The 19,735-nt window shown below is 48.5% G+C and overlaps 1 protein-coding gene across 2 annotated transcripts in view; it reads left to right on the top strand.

The window, feature by feature from the left end:
- Positions 1-19,351, top strand: part of Gabbr2 (gamma-aminobutyric acid type B receptor subunit 2) — a 341,159-nt gene extending 321,808 nt beyond the window's left edge. The window contains exons 10-14 of one of the 2 annotated variants that reach the window (XM_087551353.1): positions 1,461-1,685; positions 5,152-5,334; positions 8,152-8,281; positions 14,072-14,189; positions 16,696-19,351. In XM_087551353.1, the coding sequence (XP_087407479.1) occupies positions 1,461-1,685; positions 5,152-5,334; positions 8,152-8,281; positions 14,072-14,189; positions 16,696-16,861 (822 nt within the window). In that variant the 3' untranslated portion in view covers positions 16,862-19,351. 2 annotated transcript variants of the gene reach the window in all.
- The last annotated feature ends 384 nt before the right edge of the window (positions 19,352-19,735 follow it).

Genomic DNA, 19,735 nt, shown 5'->3' with positions numbered 1-19,735 from the left:
TCAAGGTGTGCACTGCCCACCTTCAGCCCATCATTGCCCGTCCTGTGAGCTGTCCACGAGTTATAGATCTCTTTTCAATATCGATGTTCCTGTTTGGCTGGCCCACGCCTTCTCTCCTTTCCACATCCTAGAGGAATTCTTGATCAATAGTCTGATAGTCGAAGTGAGGCTCACAAGTGTCTCTTTAGAATACCTCCTTCCTTGCCTGGATGGTTAAACCAGCACCCAAGAGACTGGGGCAGTAGGACAAGACCAGCCCGAGCTACAAATGGAAGCCAGTCTCTAAATAAGTAAATAACGAAGCAAATAAATTATTAAATCAGGCTGTAGAGGACACGCTTGAGAAAAAAGGATGGGGATGGGAAGAGAAAACCATCATTGCATCTCCCCCCACCTCATCAAAAGAGAAGCCCCTGGAGACCAGTGTTACCCCATCTCCCAGACACTGCAGATGAGGCCTGAGAAGTGGAGAGACCTGTTTGGAGTCTCGCGGTCAGTGACTTGTAGAGATGGCTCCAGATCCTCTGGCTCATCTCACCTGCTTCTGACCCATGATGCCAAATTAAGTCACCCTCAGAAAGCAGGTGACCAGAACAATGACAGACATTGGTTACTGGGTTGGAAGAGGCACTAATGAGAAGGACCCAGGACCCTACACCCAGAGGAGGCTCAAGTCTCCTTTCTGCCTCCCTCACTACCACCCAGGGGTGCGGATGTGGACTATTCCTGTGGCCGACCCTCCCTCAGAGCACTGTGAGAGCTAAAGTCTCCCTTGGGCCTCTCTGCTATCTATTTCTTTCCTGTCTACATCTGTATGGAGAGGTATCACTTAGGAAAAAAAGAACTGCACACAAGAGGAAGCCCAAATAATGGTGATTAAAGACACGGGCAGTTTCCCTCTCAGCAAACCTGCTCCAGAGGCCAGTTGTCTAGACCTGGCAGTTCTCATGGTCTTTTGTCCCCAATCCATGCCACACATCACAATCTGCTGTTAAGAAGGGAGTGATGCAACCCCTTCCCCTCTAAAGGCAGAACCCAGAACTTGTGCACCACACCCTCTTACAGGACATTGTCCAGAGCCCATCCATATGCTACCTTCAGTTCCAAGAGGATGGGAAACACATCTGTGTTTCTGGGTAGCTCTGCACAGGGAGCATGCGAGAAGTCAAGCCACAGGGCACTCCTGCCATTCCATACCATGTGGGGCCACCATCTTTCCTCTCTGTACCTCAGTGTTCTCTGGAGAGTGAAAGAAAACACCCAAGATCTTATGTGAAGTTCCTTTGCCTATGGCCTCTATAGGTCTCTGCAGGAAACCAGTCAGTTGTGAGGGTGAAGGAGAACTGGGGCTAACACTCTGCCAGTCTACATTCCCCTGTGATGAACTTGGGGCCCTGGGTGGAAGTAGTTGGTGGCCTCCTCCTGGGGATGACTGTTTCCCCTTCTGTTCACCACTTCAGCTATTCGGTTGTTTCTTGGCATGGGAAACCCGCAATGTGAGCATCCCTGCCCTCAACGACAGCAAGTACATCGGCATGAGTGTGTACAATGTGGGGATCATGTGCATCATCGGGGCTGCTGTCTCCTTCCTGACGCGTGACCAGCCCAACGTGCAGTTCTGCATCGTGGCCCTGGTCATCATCTTCTGCAGCACCATCACTCTCTGCCTGGTGTTTGTGCCAAAGGTACCAGCCTCTGCCTCTGCCCATCACCAGGGAACTGTAGGGACCTATGGAGGGGAGGGGCACACACACACACACACGCGTGTGTGTGTGTGTGTGTGTGTGTGTGTGCATCTGTGCATGTACCTACATGCAAGCACATGTGCACCGGCAGAGGGCAGAAGACAACTTCCAGTGTTGCTGTTCAGGCTCCAGCCACTTTATTTTTGAGACATGGTCGGTCACTGCTCTGCAGCCCATTGGTTGGCTAGGCTGACTGGCCCAAGAGCTCCAGAGATCTAGCTGTCTCGGCCTTCATAGCACTGGGGTTGTAAGTGTGCACCACCATGACTGGCTTTTGTCCCACCTTAATCTCTTCTTTTTTTTTTTTTTCTTTTCTTTTTTTCGGAGCTGGGGACTAAACCCAGGGCCTTGCGCTTGCTAGGCAAGCGCTCTACCACTGAGCTAAATCCCCAACCCCACCTTAATCTCTTCTAATTCACGTAAATGTGAGATCTGAGTTCAATTATAAAGAAATCCATTTTTTAAAAAAAGCTATACAAGGCCTGCCTATACTCTTAGCAGGAGGATCCTGGAACTCACTGGTCAGCCAGTCCTGCTGAATTGGTAAAATCTAGGTTTGGGGGAAAGTGGTAAAGATACCCTTTGTTGATGTTTGGCTTCTGCAGGAAACCAGTTGTAAGGACGAAGAAAAACTAGGGGGCTGATACACCCCCCAGTCTCTATTCCCTGGTATTACTACTTAGGACCAGACTGCAAGAGCACACATGCATGCTTGCACCTACACACACTTGTATACATACATTAACAATAGGTACAGGAAACACACCTCACATAGAGAGAGAGAGAAAAATAGGAAAGAAAGAGACGAGCTCAGTGGTGGCATATGGCTTAGTCCCAGCAGAAGCAGACCAGTTCCGAGTTTGAGGCCAGCCTGGTCTATAGAGCAAGTTCCAGGAGACCCAGGGGCTATAGAGAAAACCTGTCTCAAGAAAGGAAAGGGGGAGGGAGTGAGGGAGGGGGAGGCAGGGAGGGGGAGGGAGGGAGGGAGGGGAGAGAGAAAGAGAGAGAGAGAGAGAGAGAGAGAGAGAGAGAGAGAGAGAGAGAGAGAGATCTCCTGCCCCAAATTAACAAACTATTAATGTTTACTTGGGTACTCCTGTTTGATGATGTGTTTCCTTTTGATCTTTTAAAGTCACATTTTTTAAAATGTAGGTGCAAGCATGCATGTGTGCTCTTGCAGTGTGGTCCCAAGTAGTAATACGCGGAGAGGATGCAGGAGTGACAGAGCACACACTGACAGTTCTCTCCCTCCACCATTTAAGTCCTGAGGCTCGAATCCAGAGCATCAGACTTGGTGGCAGTCACCTTTCCTTACTAAGCCATCTTGCCAGGCCTTCATTTTTGGTTTGGGTTGCTTTTTTATTTGAGGTATTTTATTTAATGTATTATTTTATGTTTATGGCCATTTATGTATTATGGATGTATATATATGTATATATGTATATATATGCACTGAATGCGTGTCTGGTGTCCTCAGAGGTCAGAAGTTCTGGGTCTGGAATTACAAATGTGTGTGTGAACCGTGTGGGTGCTGGGAATCAAACCTGGGTCCTCTGCAGGAGCAAGGAGTGCTCCTAACCACCGAGCCATCTCTCCTGGTCTCAGTGCAGCACACTCTCTCTTTTCCTTTGTGTCTCTTTCTAGGCTCTCCAACCATCGTCCTTTCCCACACCCACATGCATCACTGGGGGTGGGTCTGTTGCCCTCTTGTTGTCCCCTTGATCCCTTATTGCTAAATGCTCCAGTTACTGTAGTTTTTTAAAGACCATTCTTCCTCTGCATAGCACATTCTTTTGTTTCCAATTATCTGCTGTAGACAGCCTTAGAAATGGCGTTACCGGGTCAAAAGGAACAACCCCTCTTAGTATCCACCCACATCTTCCAGTGCAAACGCATCCACCCTTTTGATGTTGTGACACAGTGTTGGCCTCTGCAAAGTTCATGCTCCAGAACCAACTGTTAACTCAACTGGGTTTTTAAGACTCACACACAAGACAAGGCGTAGTTTCAAGTGAGCTTATGGTTGTGTGCTGGGCAGCATTCACTGCTCTCAGCAGCCACGCGTCCCCTGTAGGATACAGCTGTCACACCAATCTAGAGAACCGGCTTGAAGAGATATTTTGCAAGCATTATTCTTTGCAGCCATGAATAAAGAGACTTTAACCTCTCAGGGCCCTGTGCAGCCTGACCGATATATAAATCTTTAAAAATTGAATATATTAGAAAAAAGAAAAGTAAAGCTAGCAAGATGAGTCAGAGGCTAAAGCCCTTGCCACAAAGAGCTGACAACCTGAACTGGAGCCCTGAAACCACAGAGACGTGGAAAGAAAGAGTCGGCCCCACAAGCTGTTCTCTGACCCTCACGTGCATACCTTGCTATGTGACCACACAATGATAAAATAATAACGATAGTAATAAGGGTGATGATAATAATACCCCTCTCCTAAGTTCCTCTGCCTGTGCTGGGTTTCTCTTCTCCACTGTCCCTTTAACCCGACCCCAACTCCCCACCCCACTCCAACCCCTCACCCACAGCACAGCAGGTCCTAGTAGCCACTCCTGCCTGAATCCCTCTGGCTGATGACAATGAAGTTCTTCTTCACACCTACACCCAAGGCTAAGGAGTCCTTATAGAGGTTATGGAAACTCTACTCCTGGTCTCCAGGGCTAAGCCCAGAGCCCACCATGGGCTAGAGAAGATTCTAGAATGTGTGGATAAGGTTAGAGTCATGGGGCAACTTTTTTGTCTCAAGTTTTTTTCCCCCAGTGGGGCTGGGAAGGTACTACAATAGTTGACAGCCCAAACTGCTCTCACAGAGGGTCTAGGCTCAGTTCCCAGCACCCAACTGCAGCCCCAGAAGATCTAACTGCTGGCCTTCACCCCTGCCTGCATTGCATGTACACACATAAGCACCCCACATATATGCACATACACATGCATCATTAAAAAGGAAGTAAAAATCAGCTTCAATTGCTCGATCATGTCCAGACCCCTTCCCCACAGAACCTGTATTATAACAGATGTGAGGGGTTTTGAGCTGCTACGTGCCTTTGCCAGGACAAACAGGTCAACAGCTAGTCTCTAACTCACCCTGGAGTCGTCTTCACCGTCTTCCATTTTCTTGTTGTAGAAACTCTCCACAATGGGATCTTGCCCAAGGTCTTGGACTGCCTCTGCCCCTCTGGTAGGGTATGAATGAGCCAGTCAGAAGGCTGACTCTCGTATCCCAGAAGGACTTTGAGGCTCAGTGACTGGGAAGCTACCTGCCCACGGTCATGCCCAAGCCTGTGCCAGAGCTCAGCGTGGGCCTCTCTGGGGGAGGGGGTGGCCTGTCAGTTCGGACTTGGTTGGGGAGAGAGAGGAGCACTGCAGGAGTCTCACCGCAAGCCACCTCTGTCCCTTCAGCTCATCACTCTGAGGACAAACCCTGACGCAGCCACTCAGAACAGGCGGTTCCAGTTCACACAGAACCAGAAGAAAGAAGATTCGAAGACCTCCACTTCAGTCACCAGCGTGAACCAGGCGAGCACGTCACGCCTGGAGGGACTGCAGTCAGAAAACCACCGCCTTCGAATGAAGATCACAGAGGTGCGCCCACATCTGGAGGCTACCCATCCTCCTGCCCAGGTCCCTTCCTGGTCTCCAACCCATCCCTGCTCCATAGTCCTCTAGAGCACCCCAGGCCATGGCAGCAGGGAGCTAAGCACATCTGATCCAAACTTAGTGCTAGGAGGACCCTATAACTCCCATGGTAAAAGGGTGCAAAGATAGGCTTCCCCAGAGATGGCTGTGCTGTGGCTAACCTGTCCCCCCATTCCAACCCCAATTCCCTCTCATTCTCAATTCCTAGGGTTCTGACTGGACCTATACCTGGGCTGAGTCAAGTTAGGGTACTGGCCAAGCAACAGTAACAAAGGTTTCAAAAGCAAGTAGCCCCAAAAAGGAGGCTAGAAAGGGAGGGCCATGAGCTGGAGGCCAGCCTGGGCTGCATAGCAAGGCTCTGTCTGAAAAAAGAAAGTATATTGCTTCTCTCTTACTTAGTGGACTTGAGGACTGGGGTCACAGCTGGGCAGGGTCATTTGTGGGCTGTGGCTTCTCTTCTGCTTCCTGCCCATTCCCCAGGCTCAGTAGGACAAAGACATGGCCTCAGTCTCAGGAAGAAGAGACACAGAAAGCCCACATAAGGGATTACCCCGTAAGCAAGTGACACACACACACTCACACACTCACACACATACACACAAGCATGCTCACACAAATACACACGCATATTCACACACATACTCTCTCACATATATGCACACACACATATATACACTCATACACACACATACACACGTATTCTCACACACGCTCTCACACATACACATGCATGCTCATACACACACACACACACATACAGACACGTATTCTCACATACACGCACACTCTCACACATACACACAAACACACACACGTTCATACACATTTCTTTCTCACAAACACACTCACACACACACACAATTTGCTTACGGTTTTGTTCTGTCTCCCTGTGCTGCCAAAAATTTCATGAGCTCGTTTAGCCACAGAGCACAGAGGAGCCTGGGAAATGTAACCTCTTGCCAGACACTTGCAGGGCAGAAGCTGGTTGCTAGATTGCATATGGAACGACCAGCTAATTCTGAATTTCAAATAAACTGCCAATCCTGTTTTCAGTAAGTATATGAAGGGGCCTTGGAGTCAGCACAAAGATTACTCCCCCAGAGGGACAAGCTAGGGGCTGCCTCTGGATCTGGCAAAGACAGCAGCAGGTGACTCTGCAGGACTAGTTTTTAAGGAGAAAAGGGCGAGTCTGTTCTAGGATGAGTTGGTGGATTCTGATTGGACATTTTAGTCAGAATAGCCAAGTAGTGAATTTTGATTGCTGGACTTTGGTGTTTTGATAGTTGGACCTTAGTGTTTTAGACAGGTAAAGGAAGTGCCCAAATCAGGCACCAGACCTTTAGAAATGTAATCTAACGGCTTAACAAGGGGTGGGAGGAGAGAGGTCAGGGCCCAACAACACCAGATTTGCAAGGCTTGGGCCTGTTAGAGATCCCTTTGGTACACGACTTACCAAGTGCAGGCTGTACCTAAACTGCAAAGAGGGCTCTTGAACTGCACTGGACTTCTCTGTTTTTATTTGCTAGGTCCAGCAACCTCTGTGGGGTTCACAGACCCCTGCCATACAGGGAGCCAGCACACTCATTCCACGCACCGGAAATGCTTTAAGATGGGCGCATCCTGCACCAGCTTCTGTGGCAATGAAAGCATCAGCTTTTGCCGCTCCGAGCCCATTGCTAGTTCATCAGACTCTATACCAAGTGACAGCACAGCACTGGTCTAAGCCTTCCACTTCCTTCTAGCAGTGTAATCACCCACTGCTGAGAGCCCCAGTGTGGCTTTGCTTGCCCTAGAACTGAGCCTCAATCGACGTCCCATTGGACAGATCCTCGGCTCCCAGCACTGCCTCTATGTAGCACAAATAAAAATAGGAGGGCTTTTTTCATTCATGTAGAAACTTATTAGGCAGCAACTTGGCCCCGACCTCAGAAGAGTGATTCAGTTACTAAAATTCCCTTTGTGTTCTGTAGTCGGATACCCACTAGCCACCCCAACTTCCACTGTTCACCACCCATGCGTACTTCCCTGGCTTTGCTCTGGTTCCTCTGTAACCTGAGTATGACTGAGCTCCCCCAGCTGACCCCAGCCGGCTGAACCTGTATGATAGGGTAGGGCTCAGAGATGTGGGGCTCTGACTGTGAGTCTCCTGGCTGCCTCTGCTGGGTAGCTATGATAGTTCTGATAGTCCTCTAGCAGTTCGTTCCCTCCTTATGTGAGGCACCAGGATAAACATCACATGCATCATCTCACTGAGCCTCCACACATCCTATGAGGAGGCTACGGTGATGTCTTTGTGCCACAAGTAGAGGATGAGACTCACAAGCCCAGTACAGAGCCGGGAAGTACAGCCTGTCTCCCCTTGGACTGAGTTGACCTCTCCACTTATCCCTGATGCTTGCCCTGCCTCCTGGTCTTGCTTGGACCTACTCAAGGCTCAAGCCTAGAGAGGTCATGTGACTGCCAACCCCTGGTCCATCTCAGCTCAGCTCCTGCTTGAATGAGTGCAACAAAGTCCTTCTCTAGATGCAGAAGCCATGACAAATAGTGATGCCTCACACCTTTAATCCCAGCACTCTGGAGGCAGAGGCAGGTGGATCTCTGAGTTTGAGGCTAGCCTGGTCTACAGAGTGAGCCCCAGGAAAGCTAGGGCTACACAGAGAAACTCTGTCTGGAAACACCAAAAAGGGTTGGGGGGCGATACAGAGGTGGAACCCCAGGGGCTGGGGCTGGGGACTTGGTCTTAGATGGAGTCTTGTCTTCCAGCTGGACAAAGACTTGGAAGAAGTCACCATGCAGCTACAAGACACACCAGAGAAGACCACATACATCAAACAGAATCACTACCAAGAGCTCAACGACATCCTCAGCTTGGGCAACTTCACAGAGAGCACAGGTGAGAAGAGGCAGGGTCCAGAGATGGGATCTGTCACTTTGTAGATGAAGCTAGGGCTCTGAGAGAACACGGGGCTGTTCTGAAGCCGTGAACATGGACAGACAGAGCGGAAGCACCTAGGCCCTCATCTCCTGCCTACACCTCTGTTCAGTCTTCTCCTCCCATTCCCAGCTCTGGGTTCCAACTTCCCACCCTCAGGTGCCATGTCCCTTGTACACAGCATAGCTGGTGCCCCAGTGTTCTGATGGGGACACACTTTATTTCCCTCTTTGGGCCACAGAGGATGATTTATATTTACTTCACACGTTAAGGAGCATCTCAGCTGTATACAGGAGGAGAACAGTCAGGAAGGTGTGACACGATGATGCCCCTCTTACCAACCACATGAGAACAGGTCACTGCGACATGGGCCACTCTCTATCTCTTAGCAAAAGCCAGTGTGGGCAGGGGATGTGGAAGAGGACATTCGCCTGTGACATTGGAAGTCAGGCTGGCCCTCTTAGTAGCTTCCCAGCAAGAAATGCATCCACGTGGGCACCTAAGCTCTCACTGTAACATTATTGGTAGATGGGAAAGACTACCCCTAACTCACGGGCATGAGTTAAAGTGATTTCATCCGTTATAAAATGGTCAAACAGAGCACAATGCACAGCCACTTAAAGGTGAGATAAGGGTAATGGAATAGCTGAACAACAGAGGGTCTGCCTATCGTGTTAAAGGGGCCGGGGAGGTGATTCAATGGCTAAGAACACTAATGCTCTTGAGAAGACCGGAGATCAGTTCACAGCACCCACATTGAGCCACAGTTCCAGGGGATCTGATGCCCTCTTCTGGCCTCCTTGTGTAACTGCATACCTGTGGCGCACATAAACTCATGCACACACGTGCACACACACACACAGACAAATGCAGATGAAAAATAGTCTCTTTTAAATGTTTTAAAAAAACATAAGTTAGATCTCTGAGTGCAAGAGGCCAGCATTATAATACACATACATACACACACAAACATACACATACACATACAGAGAGAGAGAGAGTTGTGGGGTGGCACATGCAGCCACATGTGAGTGTTTGTGAACAGTGCAGTTTTTAAAGGACTAGAGAGAACAAGCAGGCTATCCACCCTGTACAGACGGAAAGGCTCGGTACTGCAGAGCGAGGTATGCAAGCATTCCCTTGCTTTTTATTGTACACAGGCACTCTCCTGGTGTTTGGCGTTTGTCAGCACACATGCACCATTTGCTATGAGGCTGTTTTATGGGCTGTGGTTGCAGCTCACTATAGAGGACCTGCCTGTCGTGCTCCAGGTTCCGGGTCCAACCTCCAGTGTGTGGAAAAATCTATTTTTAAATCAATAAAAATGAAAATATTCCATTTCTTTTAATCTTAAACTCACTCTGTAGACCAGGCTGTTGAACTGAGAGATCTGCCTATGTCAGCCTTATAAGTGATAGGATTAAAAGCCTGCTCCACCACTGCCTGGCTGGCTGGCCTAGAACTTTCTATGTAGTCAGGAAAGGGTAACCTAGAATGCTTGACCTTCCTGCCTCTACCTGCAAGTCCTGGGACTCTAGGTATGTAGTCTTTAGAAGTTTCACACACAGAGAGACATACACATAGTGTGTGTGTGTGTGTGTGTGTGTGTGTGTGTGTGTGTGTGTGGTGTTACACAAAACGTTAATTGTAAAGAAATCTTTTTTTTTTTCGGAGCTGGGGACCGAACCCAGGGCCTTGTGCTTGCTAGGCAAGTGCTCTACCACTGAGCTAAATCCCCAACCCCAAGAAATCTTTAAATTTAAATAGTTAACAAAGAATTTTAAAGGATAAAAATACTCTTGGGCTAGGCATAGTGGCACAGGCCTTTAATCCCAGCTCTCAGGAGGCAGAGGCAGGAGGATCTCTGTGAGTTTGAGGCTAGCCTGGTCTACATAGTGAGCTCCAACTGGCCAGAGCTGCTTAGTGACACCCTGTATATCCTAGTAATTCCTTTACAAAGGAAAGCACTTCAGATTAGCAGAGGGAAGTTTTTCCAGCTAACTTCCCTGAGCTAAGTGAGTAGCCATGTGGGAAGAACAGAGGTAAAGCCTCACTTTGTGCTGTACTTTGTAACATAAACGCTAATATACAGATGAACACTGATTTAAATATAAAAAGTGAAAATGAGGACGTTCTAGATGAAACCAAGTGGTAAGCTTGTAATTAGTGCCAGAAGGGGGAGGTCTTTCTCAGTTTGGGGATAACCTGATCTATGCAGTAAAATACTGATTTTTTTTTAAAGCTATATATTGTTTATTTTGAGGGTTTTTGTTTTTTGGTTGGTTTTGTTTTGGTTTTGGTTTTTTTTTTCAAGACAGTGTTTCTCTGTGTAGCCTTGGCTGCCCTAGAACTCACTCTGTAGACCAGGCTAGCCTCAAACTCACAGAGACCTGCCTGCCTCTGCCCAAAGCTATACATTGTTGAGCAAACAGTGAGAGGCTGGAGAGCTGGCTCGGTGGGTAAGAGGATTTGTTGCTCTTACTGAGGACTTGGGTTTGATTTCCCAGCTCCATACGATGGCTCAAAACCATCCACAACTCCAGTTTTAGAGGATCCAATAGCCTCTTCTGATCTGCATGGGCACCAAGCACACATGTGATACACAGATATGCATGCAGGCAAAACACTCATACACAAAATAAAATGAATAAGCCTAATTTTAAAAGAAAGGAAAAAGGCAAGAAAGAAGCCGTACGCAAATATACCTGCTCGAAGCAGACCTTGCTCTGAGCCACTTTCCGCTGTTGGGATTCGGTCTGTGTGTAATGGATTTCATGCTGCTATAACCAAATAACGCGATCTTGGCAATCAAATGCGGCAGAAACAGGGTCTGGGAGATGGTGCAGTTGGTAAAATGCTTGAAGGAACTGAGTTTAATCTCCAGAACACACATGAAAAGCCAAGTGTCAGAGCACATGCTGCCATCCCAGCACAGGAGAGGCAGAGACAAGCTAACCCCAGGGCTCCCAGAGCAGTCGGCTAGGCCTCCTGAGCAGGTTCTATGCTGATGAAAGACTCTACCCCAAAGAATAGGAGCAAAAGGTAGAAAGTACACGGCATCTGAGGAATGACTGCTAGGTATATGACAGGGTGCCTGAGGAATGACACCCATGGTGTGAGCACACACACACATACAACACACATACGACATTCACATATACAACACACACACACATACAACGCACACACATGCACATACAACACACACATACAACACACAAAATAGCACACACAATGTAACACACACTCACACAGAAGACAGAGGAGGTCAAGAGGGAAGAGGAAGGAAGGAAGGGAGGAAGGAAGGAAGGGAGGAAGGAAGGAAGGAAGGAAAAGGAAAAAGCCAAAACATAGATGTGTTTTCTCATAGTTCTGGAGGCTGGGAGTCCAGAAGGAGGGAATTGGTAGGCTCCGTGTCTAGAGGTCCTTACCTCTGATTCTAAGATGGGCCCTGGACCACATCATTTTCTGGAAGAGAAGAAGTCTCCTCAGAGGTGGGAGGGACAGAAAAGGCTCAAACCCTGTCCCTTGAGCCCCTTTAGAAGGACACTAAGCCCTCCCCTAAGGAGTCCGCCCTCTAAACGCGATCACCTTCTGAAGTCACCATCTCTAACACAACCATTATGTTTCTGTGTGCCTATAGCCTTAGCAACCCAGAGAAGCCTGGGGCTTGGGGAGCATTCAAGCCCAGCAATTTAAGACTAGCCTGGGCGACTTGATAATAATACTCTTTCTCAAATAAATAGACAAAAATAAAACTGTGGACTTAAAAGGACATGTCCAAACCACAGCACTGGGCTTATACGGTTGACTCTTGTTAGCTGGGCATTGGCGTAAGTTACGTTCTGCAAGGTCACCATGGCAAACACCGATCAATGCTCTAGGGAAGGAGAAGGTGAGATTCCTGTGAGCTCCTCCCAGGTTGGCATTTTTGTCAGCCAATCAATATCTTGCTGTAAATGTTTGTTCTGTACACATCACCTTCCTGACACACACTATGTGCATGACCAGCAGTTCTCTAGCTCGTGCCTGATGGAAGCTTGCCCGACATTTACGTTTTAGGAACAGTCAGCCCTACACTTGGGGACCATTTTAAACAGCAAAGCTGACAGTAGAAAAAAGCAAGAATGTGTCAAGCATCCCTGAAGCAACTTCAAGGCTAGAACAGTGTGGAAGCTGCACAAAGAAAGGCTGGCCTCAGGCCAGCCAGGCAACTCCAAATGACCAAGGTGCATCTAGAGTGTTGATGGCAGGGTGGCATGTCCATTTGAGAAAGTAAACGAGTTTGCAAAGGCAGAAGCCATGAATAATGGGGATCACCTTGATGGATGCAGAACTGCATACCTATACTGTCTTCCAGGGCAGCAAAAAACAAACAAAAGAATGGTTATGCAGCCCTGCCAAGACGACCCCAATCTCTTGGGTGGGTTACAGACTCCACATATGTCTCCAGATGTTTTGGAAGCCCGAGAAGGGATTTATTTAGCTGTGGTGTGTGGCCCTGCATTCTTTTGAGTGGAGTCCACAGAGCTTGGGTAAATAGTTCAGTGTTGCTGGACGGACTCAGATGAACAGCAACATCTCAGTATTACGTGTGGCTGGGCCGAGCATCCGGTGCATGTCCTCATTCGTGCCTTGATTTCCTCCTTCGGGCACTTCCCAGAAGCAGGAATTCTGGCCAGAGTTTTATATATGTATCCCATCTCTTTAGAAGGCTGAGGCAGGGGGCTTACAAGCTGAAGACCAGCTATGGCAACATAGGAAGACACTGTCTTGGGATAATAAAATAACACTAAGCAGGCCTTCGGGGAGCTGGAAGATGGCTCAGCAGTTAGGAACCCTTACTACTCTTGCAGAGGACCTGAGTTTGAGTCCCAGAACCTACAGGAGATTCACAGCCTCCTGTAACTCCAGTTCCAAGGGACTTGGTGCCCTCTCCTGGTCTCCTTGGGCACCTACATGCACATGACAAACACACAGGTACAAACGTAAGACAAAATAAATAATCTTTAAAAAAAAAAAAAAAGACTAGGGCTGTAGCTCAGTGCTGGATGCTTACCTAGCATACACAAGACGCTGAGTTCAATCCTTAATGTTGTTGGGTGAGGGACACGTGCCTTTTATACTGGTTGGCAAACACTAACCAGGCTTCTCAGTAAAGATGCATGCGACAATTTTGCTACCCCCACCAGTAGTTTCTTCCTATTCATTTTAATTTTTGTGAATTTTATCCATAACATACCATAGATAACTTTCCCCTTTCTCACTGGACACCCACGCCCAGAGAGGACTTTAGTGTTAGATTTCCTCAGGCTAAGTACATGGCCCACATTGGGCCACTTGATTTTCACCTACCGTTTTGTTTTGGTTTTTTTCTTTCTTAAATAGAAAGAAGAGAGAATGCACTGCTTTTGTTGTATATAAACTGTAACCTTGTGAGACTCATATCCTTATTGATAATTGAAGTCTCTTAGTGTCAGACAGATGCTGGGGATACAGCAGCGTCCAAACCAGAGAGAGATTCCCTCCATCCAGCTGCACACTTCCCAGCCCATGGCTGTTGTCCATGGGTGACAGCTCCTCTTCGTGGGTCCAGACAGGCTGAGGGGCAGACTCTGAGTCAGAGAATGAAGAAGGACCGTGGACTCTGTTACTCCGTGGACAGCATCCTCAAGGTCTCATGATTGATGTTTTTTTAAAAAAAAAAAAACAAACCCAACCTAACAGAAGTTGTGATGTTGTCTTCAACAGATGGAGGAAAGGCCATTCTAAAAAATCACCTCGATCAAAACCCCCAGCTCCAGTGGAACACGACAGAGCCCTCAAGAACATGCAAAGACCCCATAGAAGACATCAACTCCCCGGAGCAGTAAGTACCTTCCCCAGAGGACCCGTGCCCAAGAGCACACTGCCCCCGCACAGCTCTCTCCAACACGCACAGCAGTTTCACACCGATTATTTCATCCGAGCTCTGCATGACCCAGCGAAGCAGCCATATCACGAGGCTCCGTTGACAGGCGAGAAAACTAACATCCAAAAAGGGGAGAGGACCGAAACAAGCTCACCCAGTACCTGAATGCAGGAAGTAGGATTTGAACTTGGTACTGTCCAAACATTAAATCCACCATAAAATGTTCTCCATCCGAGCACACTGCTTTTGGTGTGTGCAAACTGTAACCTGGTGAAACTCAGATGCTTAGGGACAGTTAAAATCTCTTAGCTTCAGACAGACGCTGGGGACACAGTAGTGTCCAAAACAGAGATACCTTCCCTCTCTCCTGCCCATACCTTGTAGAACCTTCCTTCTATTTGACAGGATAACTACTTAATTAAAAAGGCAAGGCATAGAGTGTTCGTATTCGGTGCTTAGAGCTAAATGAAATGGGGAAGGGGCTGTTAATTTAAAAAAAGACACGTCAGAGAAGAAATCAAAGACCTGTGTGTCTCAACTCTGTTCCCAACAGCGACTTTTGCTCATTCCAGTTTATTGGAAGCAGTGGGTACATACATAAACTCTGACATGGCATCTGGGAAGTGACAAGCAAACGAGAACCAGCAAAGTCACCCAGTCTGTAAATGTTATCAACCCAGCAGATGCCAACACTGGACAGCTTGGTTTCCCTATATTCCAAAAGGAAACTGGGACATATAAATTAGGTAATAGAAAATAGACGTATTTATAATGTGGCCAAAATGAAGTAAGAGAAAAAGATCTTGCTTCCTCTCCAGTGTGTCGTCTGAGGAGTTTTGGAAAACCCTAAGGCTAAGGCTGTGGAGAGAGTTTAGCCATCAGGGAAAGTGACTGGGTCCCAGGCTCCCTCCACTGTCTCTGTTCTCAGCAAGGAGAACCATAGGTGCTTTCCTTCCGATGAATTTAGAATGTTAGACTGTCCCTGGTACCTACCAGGCTGATTCTGGAATCAGCATGGAATCACAACCACGAAATGCCTAGCACTCTCTTTTGTGAACGTCGATGTATCTGGGAATTCTTTCTGAGCCACAGGTCCTTTCAGGGCAGGGCTACACTGCATAAGCACCCACACATCTCAGAAACCATCAAGCCCTGAGTAAACCCTGGGGTGCACCCTGTTGGATTAAGTGCATCCACCACAGAGCCTCTTGGCTCCACAGAAGCAAGGGCCCAGCCTCCCTGGCTCTGCTTAGCTGGTCTTTCCCTAAATATTTTGCAGAAGGGGCCGTGCCTTTCTTTGCCTTAGGTGGGGTAGCGATGCTTTGCTCTCTGTTTCCTGTAATTTTTTTTTCTTTGTGAGAATCTCCATTTGATTTGGTTTGGTTTGCAACGGAGAACCTGGATACTAGAATGTAGCCTCAGAGACACTACAATGCAAAGTCCAGCAAAAATGACACAGAGCGAGAAGCCACCCCCTTGGCACATTCCCTATAAACTTACTAAATGTTAAAGTGACTCACTGACTTGATGATCATTAAGTCTTTAAGGATGTGACCAGGAGAAGAGGGCCAGAGGATAGCTACCTTTTCCCTTATTGCACCATCGGTAGCATCCAAGTACCTCCTCCCACTGCCAGCTCAGTCCTGTCCCCTGCTCAGCTTCCTCTGACGTCTCTCCTAGAGCTCTGGGGACTCTGAGGAGGAAGGGGCTCACTCCCAGAGAAAGTACCACCAAGAGGATGATACTTAAACTTGGTCATGAGCTCCAGAGGAAGAAGATTCCAAATGGGAAATACAAACGCAAATATATGGAAGAACACCCCAAGTGGGTTGTCATGGAAATGAGCCACCAGAGGGCAGGATTTGGGGAGAAAAGACAGACGGATTCACCCAGAGCATTTGGAAAGCTCTTAATAAGGGCCCCGAAGGTCACAGCCACATCAGGACGTGAAAGGGCAAGGAGAACCCTGCTGGGAAAGGTCGGCTGCTGGCTTCAGCAGTGGCAGAAGGCAGGGAGGAGGGAACAGGCAGCTGTGGGGTCGGGGGTTGAAAGCCCCAGAGCACAGAGGCTTGTGTAACCTGAGATGAGTGGTGAGGCATTGGTGGGTCCTTCTAATTTTGCCGGGATATTTACAGTAGTCAGTGAGCCTCGGTGGGGCGGGCGGAGGCGGGATGGCAGGGTGGCGGGGCGGGGCGGAGGGCGGGGGCGGGGGCTGGGGATAGGGAGATGGCAAGACTCCATCTTGCTCCTACTACTCTTCCTGGCTATTTCCAATAGTAGGTACCCGTGAGCCTCTTACAAATGCCTGCCCCATGTCTGAAGGCTTAAACGATTAAACCCACAGATCGTGGATTTAAAGAGACACAGACTCCTACTACCTTCAGAATTTTTTTTAGCCAAAATAGGAGCAAGAAACTCTCGGCAGAACCGCCAGCCCCACTAACTCTTCCTGTCTCCCCTGCAGCATCCAGCGCCGGCTGTCGCTCCAGCTCCCCATCCTTCACCACGCCTACCTCCCATCCATCGGAGGCGTGGATGCCAGCTGCGTCAGCCCCTGTGTCAGCCCTACCGCCAGCCCTCGCCACAGACACGTACCACCCTCCTTCCGAGTCATGGTCTCGGGCCTGTAGGGGTGGGAGGCCTGGGGCCGGGGCCTCCCCGGGACAGCACCATGCTGGGCCAAGGCGCCTGCCACAGGCACACTGACGGCGGCGAGAAGCTGGGCACCATGCTGCCTCTCCAGACTGCTGGAATGGCGCTCAGGCAGAGCGGGACTCGGCACCGACCTCGAGCCTTATCTGTGAAGGTCTTACTCTCACAGAGGAGAGGAATGACAATGACTTCTCCTTCTTGGCGTCTGCAAACAAAGAGGAGTTGGGATGTCTGAAACTTGCAAAAACAAATCAAACTCTAGACAAAGGAGAGAGGCCTCGGACTCCTGCTGTCCTCGCCAAGTGGCCAGAGCAAGGGCTCTGCAGAAATGGCCCTCGGCACTCTGCACACACGTCATCGGTGGTGCCCGCCCCCACACACCAGCCCTTCTCCACTCTGGGGGAGAAGGTGAGCAGGGCCACCAGGTCCCCAGCAGCTGGCCCAGTCCACTTCAGACTTCCTGGAACAAGGGAGTCAGCAGGAAGGGTAGCCGGGCTCTGCCCTGGGGCTGGGGGAATCAGAGCAAGCAGCTGCGCATGCTCCCAGGGGACATCCATCAGAAGAGAGATGTTTGTTACTCTCTGATAAATGCCACACATTAACACAATAACACCCGTTCCGGGGACTGTGGGGATTCAGGGCACCGCACTGCAGACATGCTCTGCAGGATGCAACAGACAGTCTGTCATGCACCTACCGTGTCGGCCATGTTCTTGTGTTCAAATTTAGGGTTCCCGGTAATAAGGGGAACCATCTGAGCTAATCATGGAATGTCTGCTCCCAGAAAACACGATAAAGAAAGATTGTGCACTTTAACCTCTCCCATGGGGGCCCAAGGGCTGCTGGGATTCCCCCTCTCCCAACACACTGACTTTGTTTTTGACCAAAGTGAATCAGGGGCATTCTGCTAAAAGTCATCTCTGTGTTCCTGAGCTAGAGCTGCTGGCCCAGGGCCCCCTGGCTTCCAGAAGGTAGCCCTCCAGTGCCCCTCCAGCCCTAACCCGTGAGTGCCCACCTAGGGTGTCACTGAGGCGGTCAATCAGCAGGCTGGTTCCCATCCATCACGACATACTTTCCTTGTAATTGAACCCCAAAGAGCACTGGCCTGGGAGTCAGACCTGGATTTGAGTCCTCAGTCCCTTCAGACTCTCTCCGTGACCTTGGGCAAGTCACCAGTGTCTCTCTGAGCCTCGGTTTCCCCTCTGTAACAGACTGGGGTTGAAATAACACCCATCCTGCCTACCTCACAGGGTCACTCTGAGGATGGACACTTGATCTCATTCATCCAGGAGAGCTTTGCACTGGGAAGCAGCTCTGACCTGTGAGGTATTAGTACGACCATGACCTTCAGCCCTCCCACCAGCTGGGGAGGGTGCGGTGCGGCCCAGAGAAACTTCCTGCAAGGCCCTCTACCTAGGGACAGGAACAGCCCAGTCAGAGGCAGGCTCAGGACTCTTCTGACATTCCTTAATAGGTTCATTCTTTGCTAAAGGCCTGAATGGCACCGTCCAGGGGCGTCTGCACAAACGAGTGGTTTGCTCACTCCCTAAAGAATCCTAAAGGCAGCTTCAACAGGCAGGCAATAATCTCTTCCCAGACCACTGCAGTCAGGAACACACTGCTGTCAACCACCAGGCTGTGACGAAAGGGCCCACGGGAATCACCATCGCCAACATTTCAAAACACCCTAGTTCACGTAGCATAGCTCTTCCTCCCCATCCCTCAAAGAGAGGTTACAGAGGTTCTGTAGCTTTTAAGGGGGGAAAAATGTCAACACATCACAGGTCAAGTTGATGTCCTTCTCTGTTTAGGCACCAAAACTCCGTGTTGTCACTCACTGTGTGTGTTAACCAGTATTTCCTTGCTTTTTCGACTTCACCAAAACCAAATTTCATTTAAAAGACCGTATTAGTTTTTTTCAAAGGGAAAGAGATAATTAACTGTACATAATGTATACAGACAAAACAAAACCTGTAGAAATATTACTCCAGCATAGCAGGAAAAAAAAAAAAACAAAAAACAAAAAACAAAAGTATTGGATTGTCGGAGGTGAGCGTGCGTCTGTAATCCCTTGTGACTCCGAACTGTGCTCCGTCTTCTAGGTTAACCCACAAGATACATCTCTGTCTACTGATCCTGTAGGTTCACCCATTTTTTTTTAATTTCTCTGCAATTAACAAGCCCCACAAAGTGATTCTGGCTATCTACTGGTTCTGTTCTTTTATATGCAGCAAACACACGGTCCATTTCCTAGAGGCTTCCGCCCAAGGGCATCTTCCAGTGACGCTAGTGCGCACACACACACACACACACACACACACACACACACACACACACACGACTGCTTTCAATTAGACCGGAACTGGCAGAATCAAATGTAAATGAGGAGTTTCTCTCGCCCCACTGCATGGTATCGATTTTTAATAAATTGTTGCAAATTTGTTTTTATGAATAAAAGGGGAAAATATCCTGTTGGGTTTTTTTTTTCATACATACTCTTCCCAAAATGGGGAGTCCTGAAGTCTGAAACTTAGGAGACACTGAGGTAGCTGCCACTTACTGTCCTTTCCTCCTCCTCTGGGCTGAAGACTCTGCCCTCTCTATACACACATCCTCGAAACGGTCTCCTCCGACCCACATCATAGGCGCCTAAGGATGGGAGTTCTCTCTGCTCCCTGCAGGTTCTCCTGATAGTTATTTATTTATTTATTTATTTATTTATTTATTTATTTATTTTATATGAGTTCTATAGCAGGTTCTCCTGATAGTTATTTATTTATTTATTTATTTATTTATTTATTTATTTATTTTATATGAGTTCTATAGCAGGTTCTCCTGATAGTTATTTATTT

The sequence above is a fragment of the Rattus norvegicus genome, chromosome 5 (genome assembly GCF_021556685.1).
Source record: "Rattus norvegicus strain SHRSP/BbbUtx chromosome 5, alternate assembly SHRSP_T2T, whole genome shotgun sequence".
In the NCBI taxonomy this organism is placed as follows: domain Eukaryota; kingdom Metazoa; phylum Chordata; class Mammalia; order Rodentia; family Muridae; genus Rattus; species Rattus norvegicus.
Note: the sequence above shows the minus strand (reverse complement) of the source record. Positions and strands in the feature narration are given on the sequence as shown.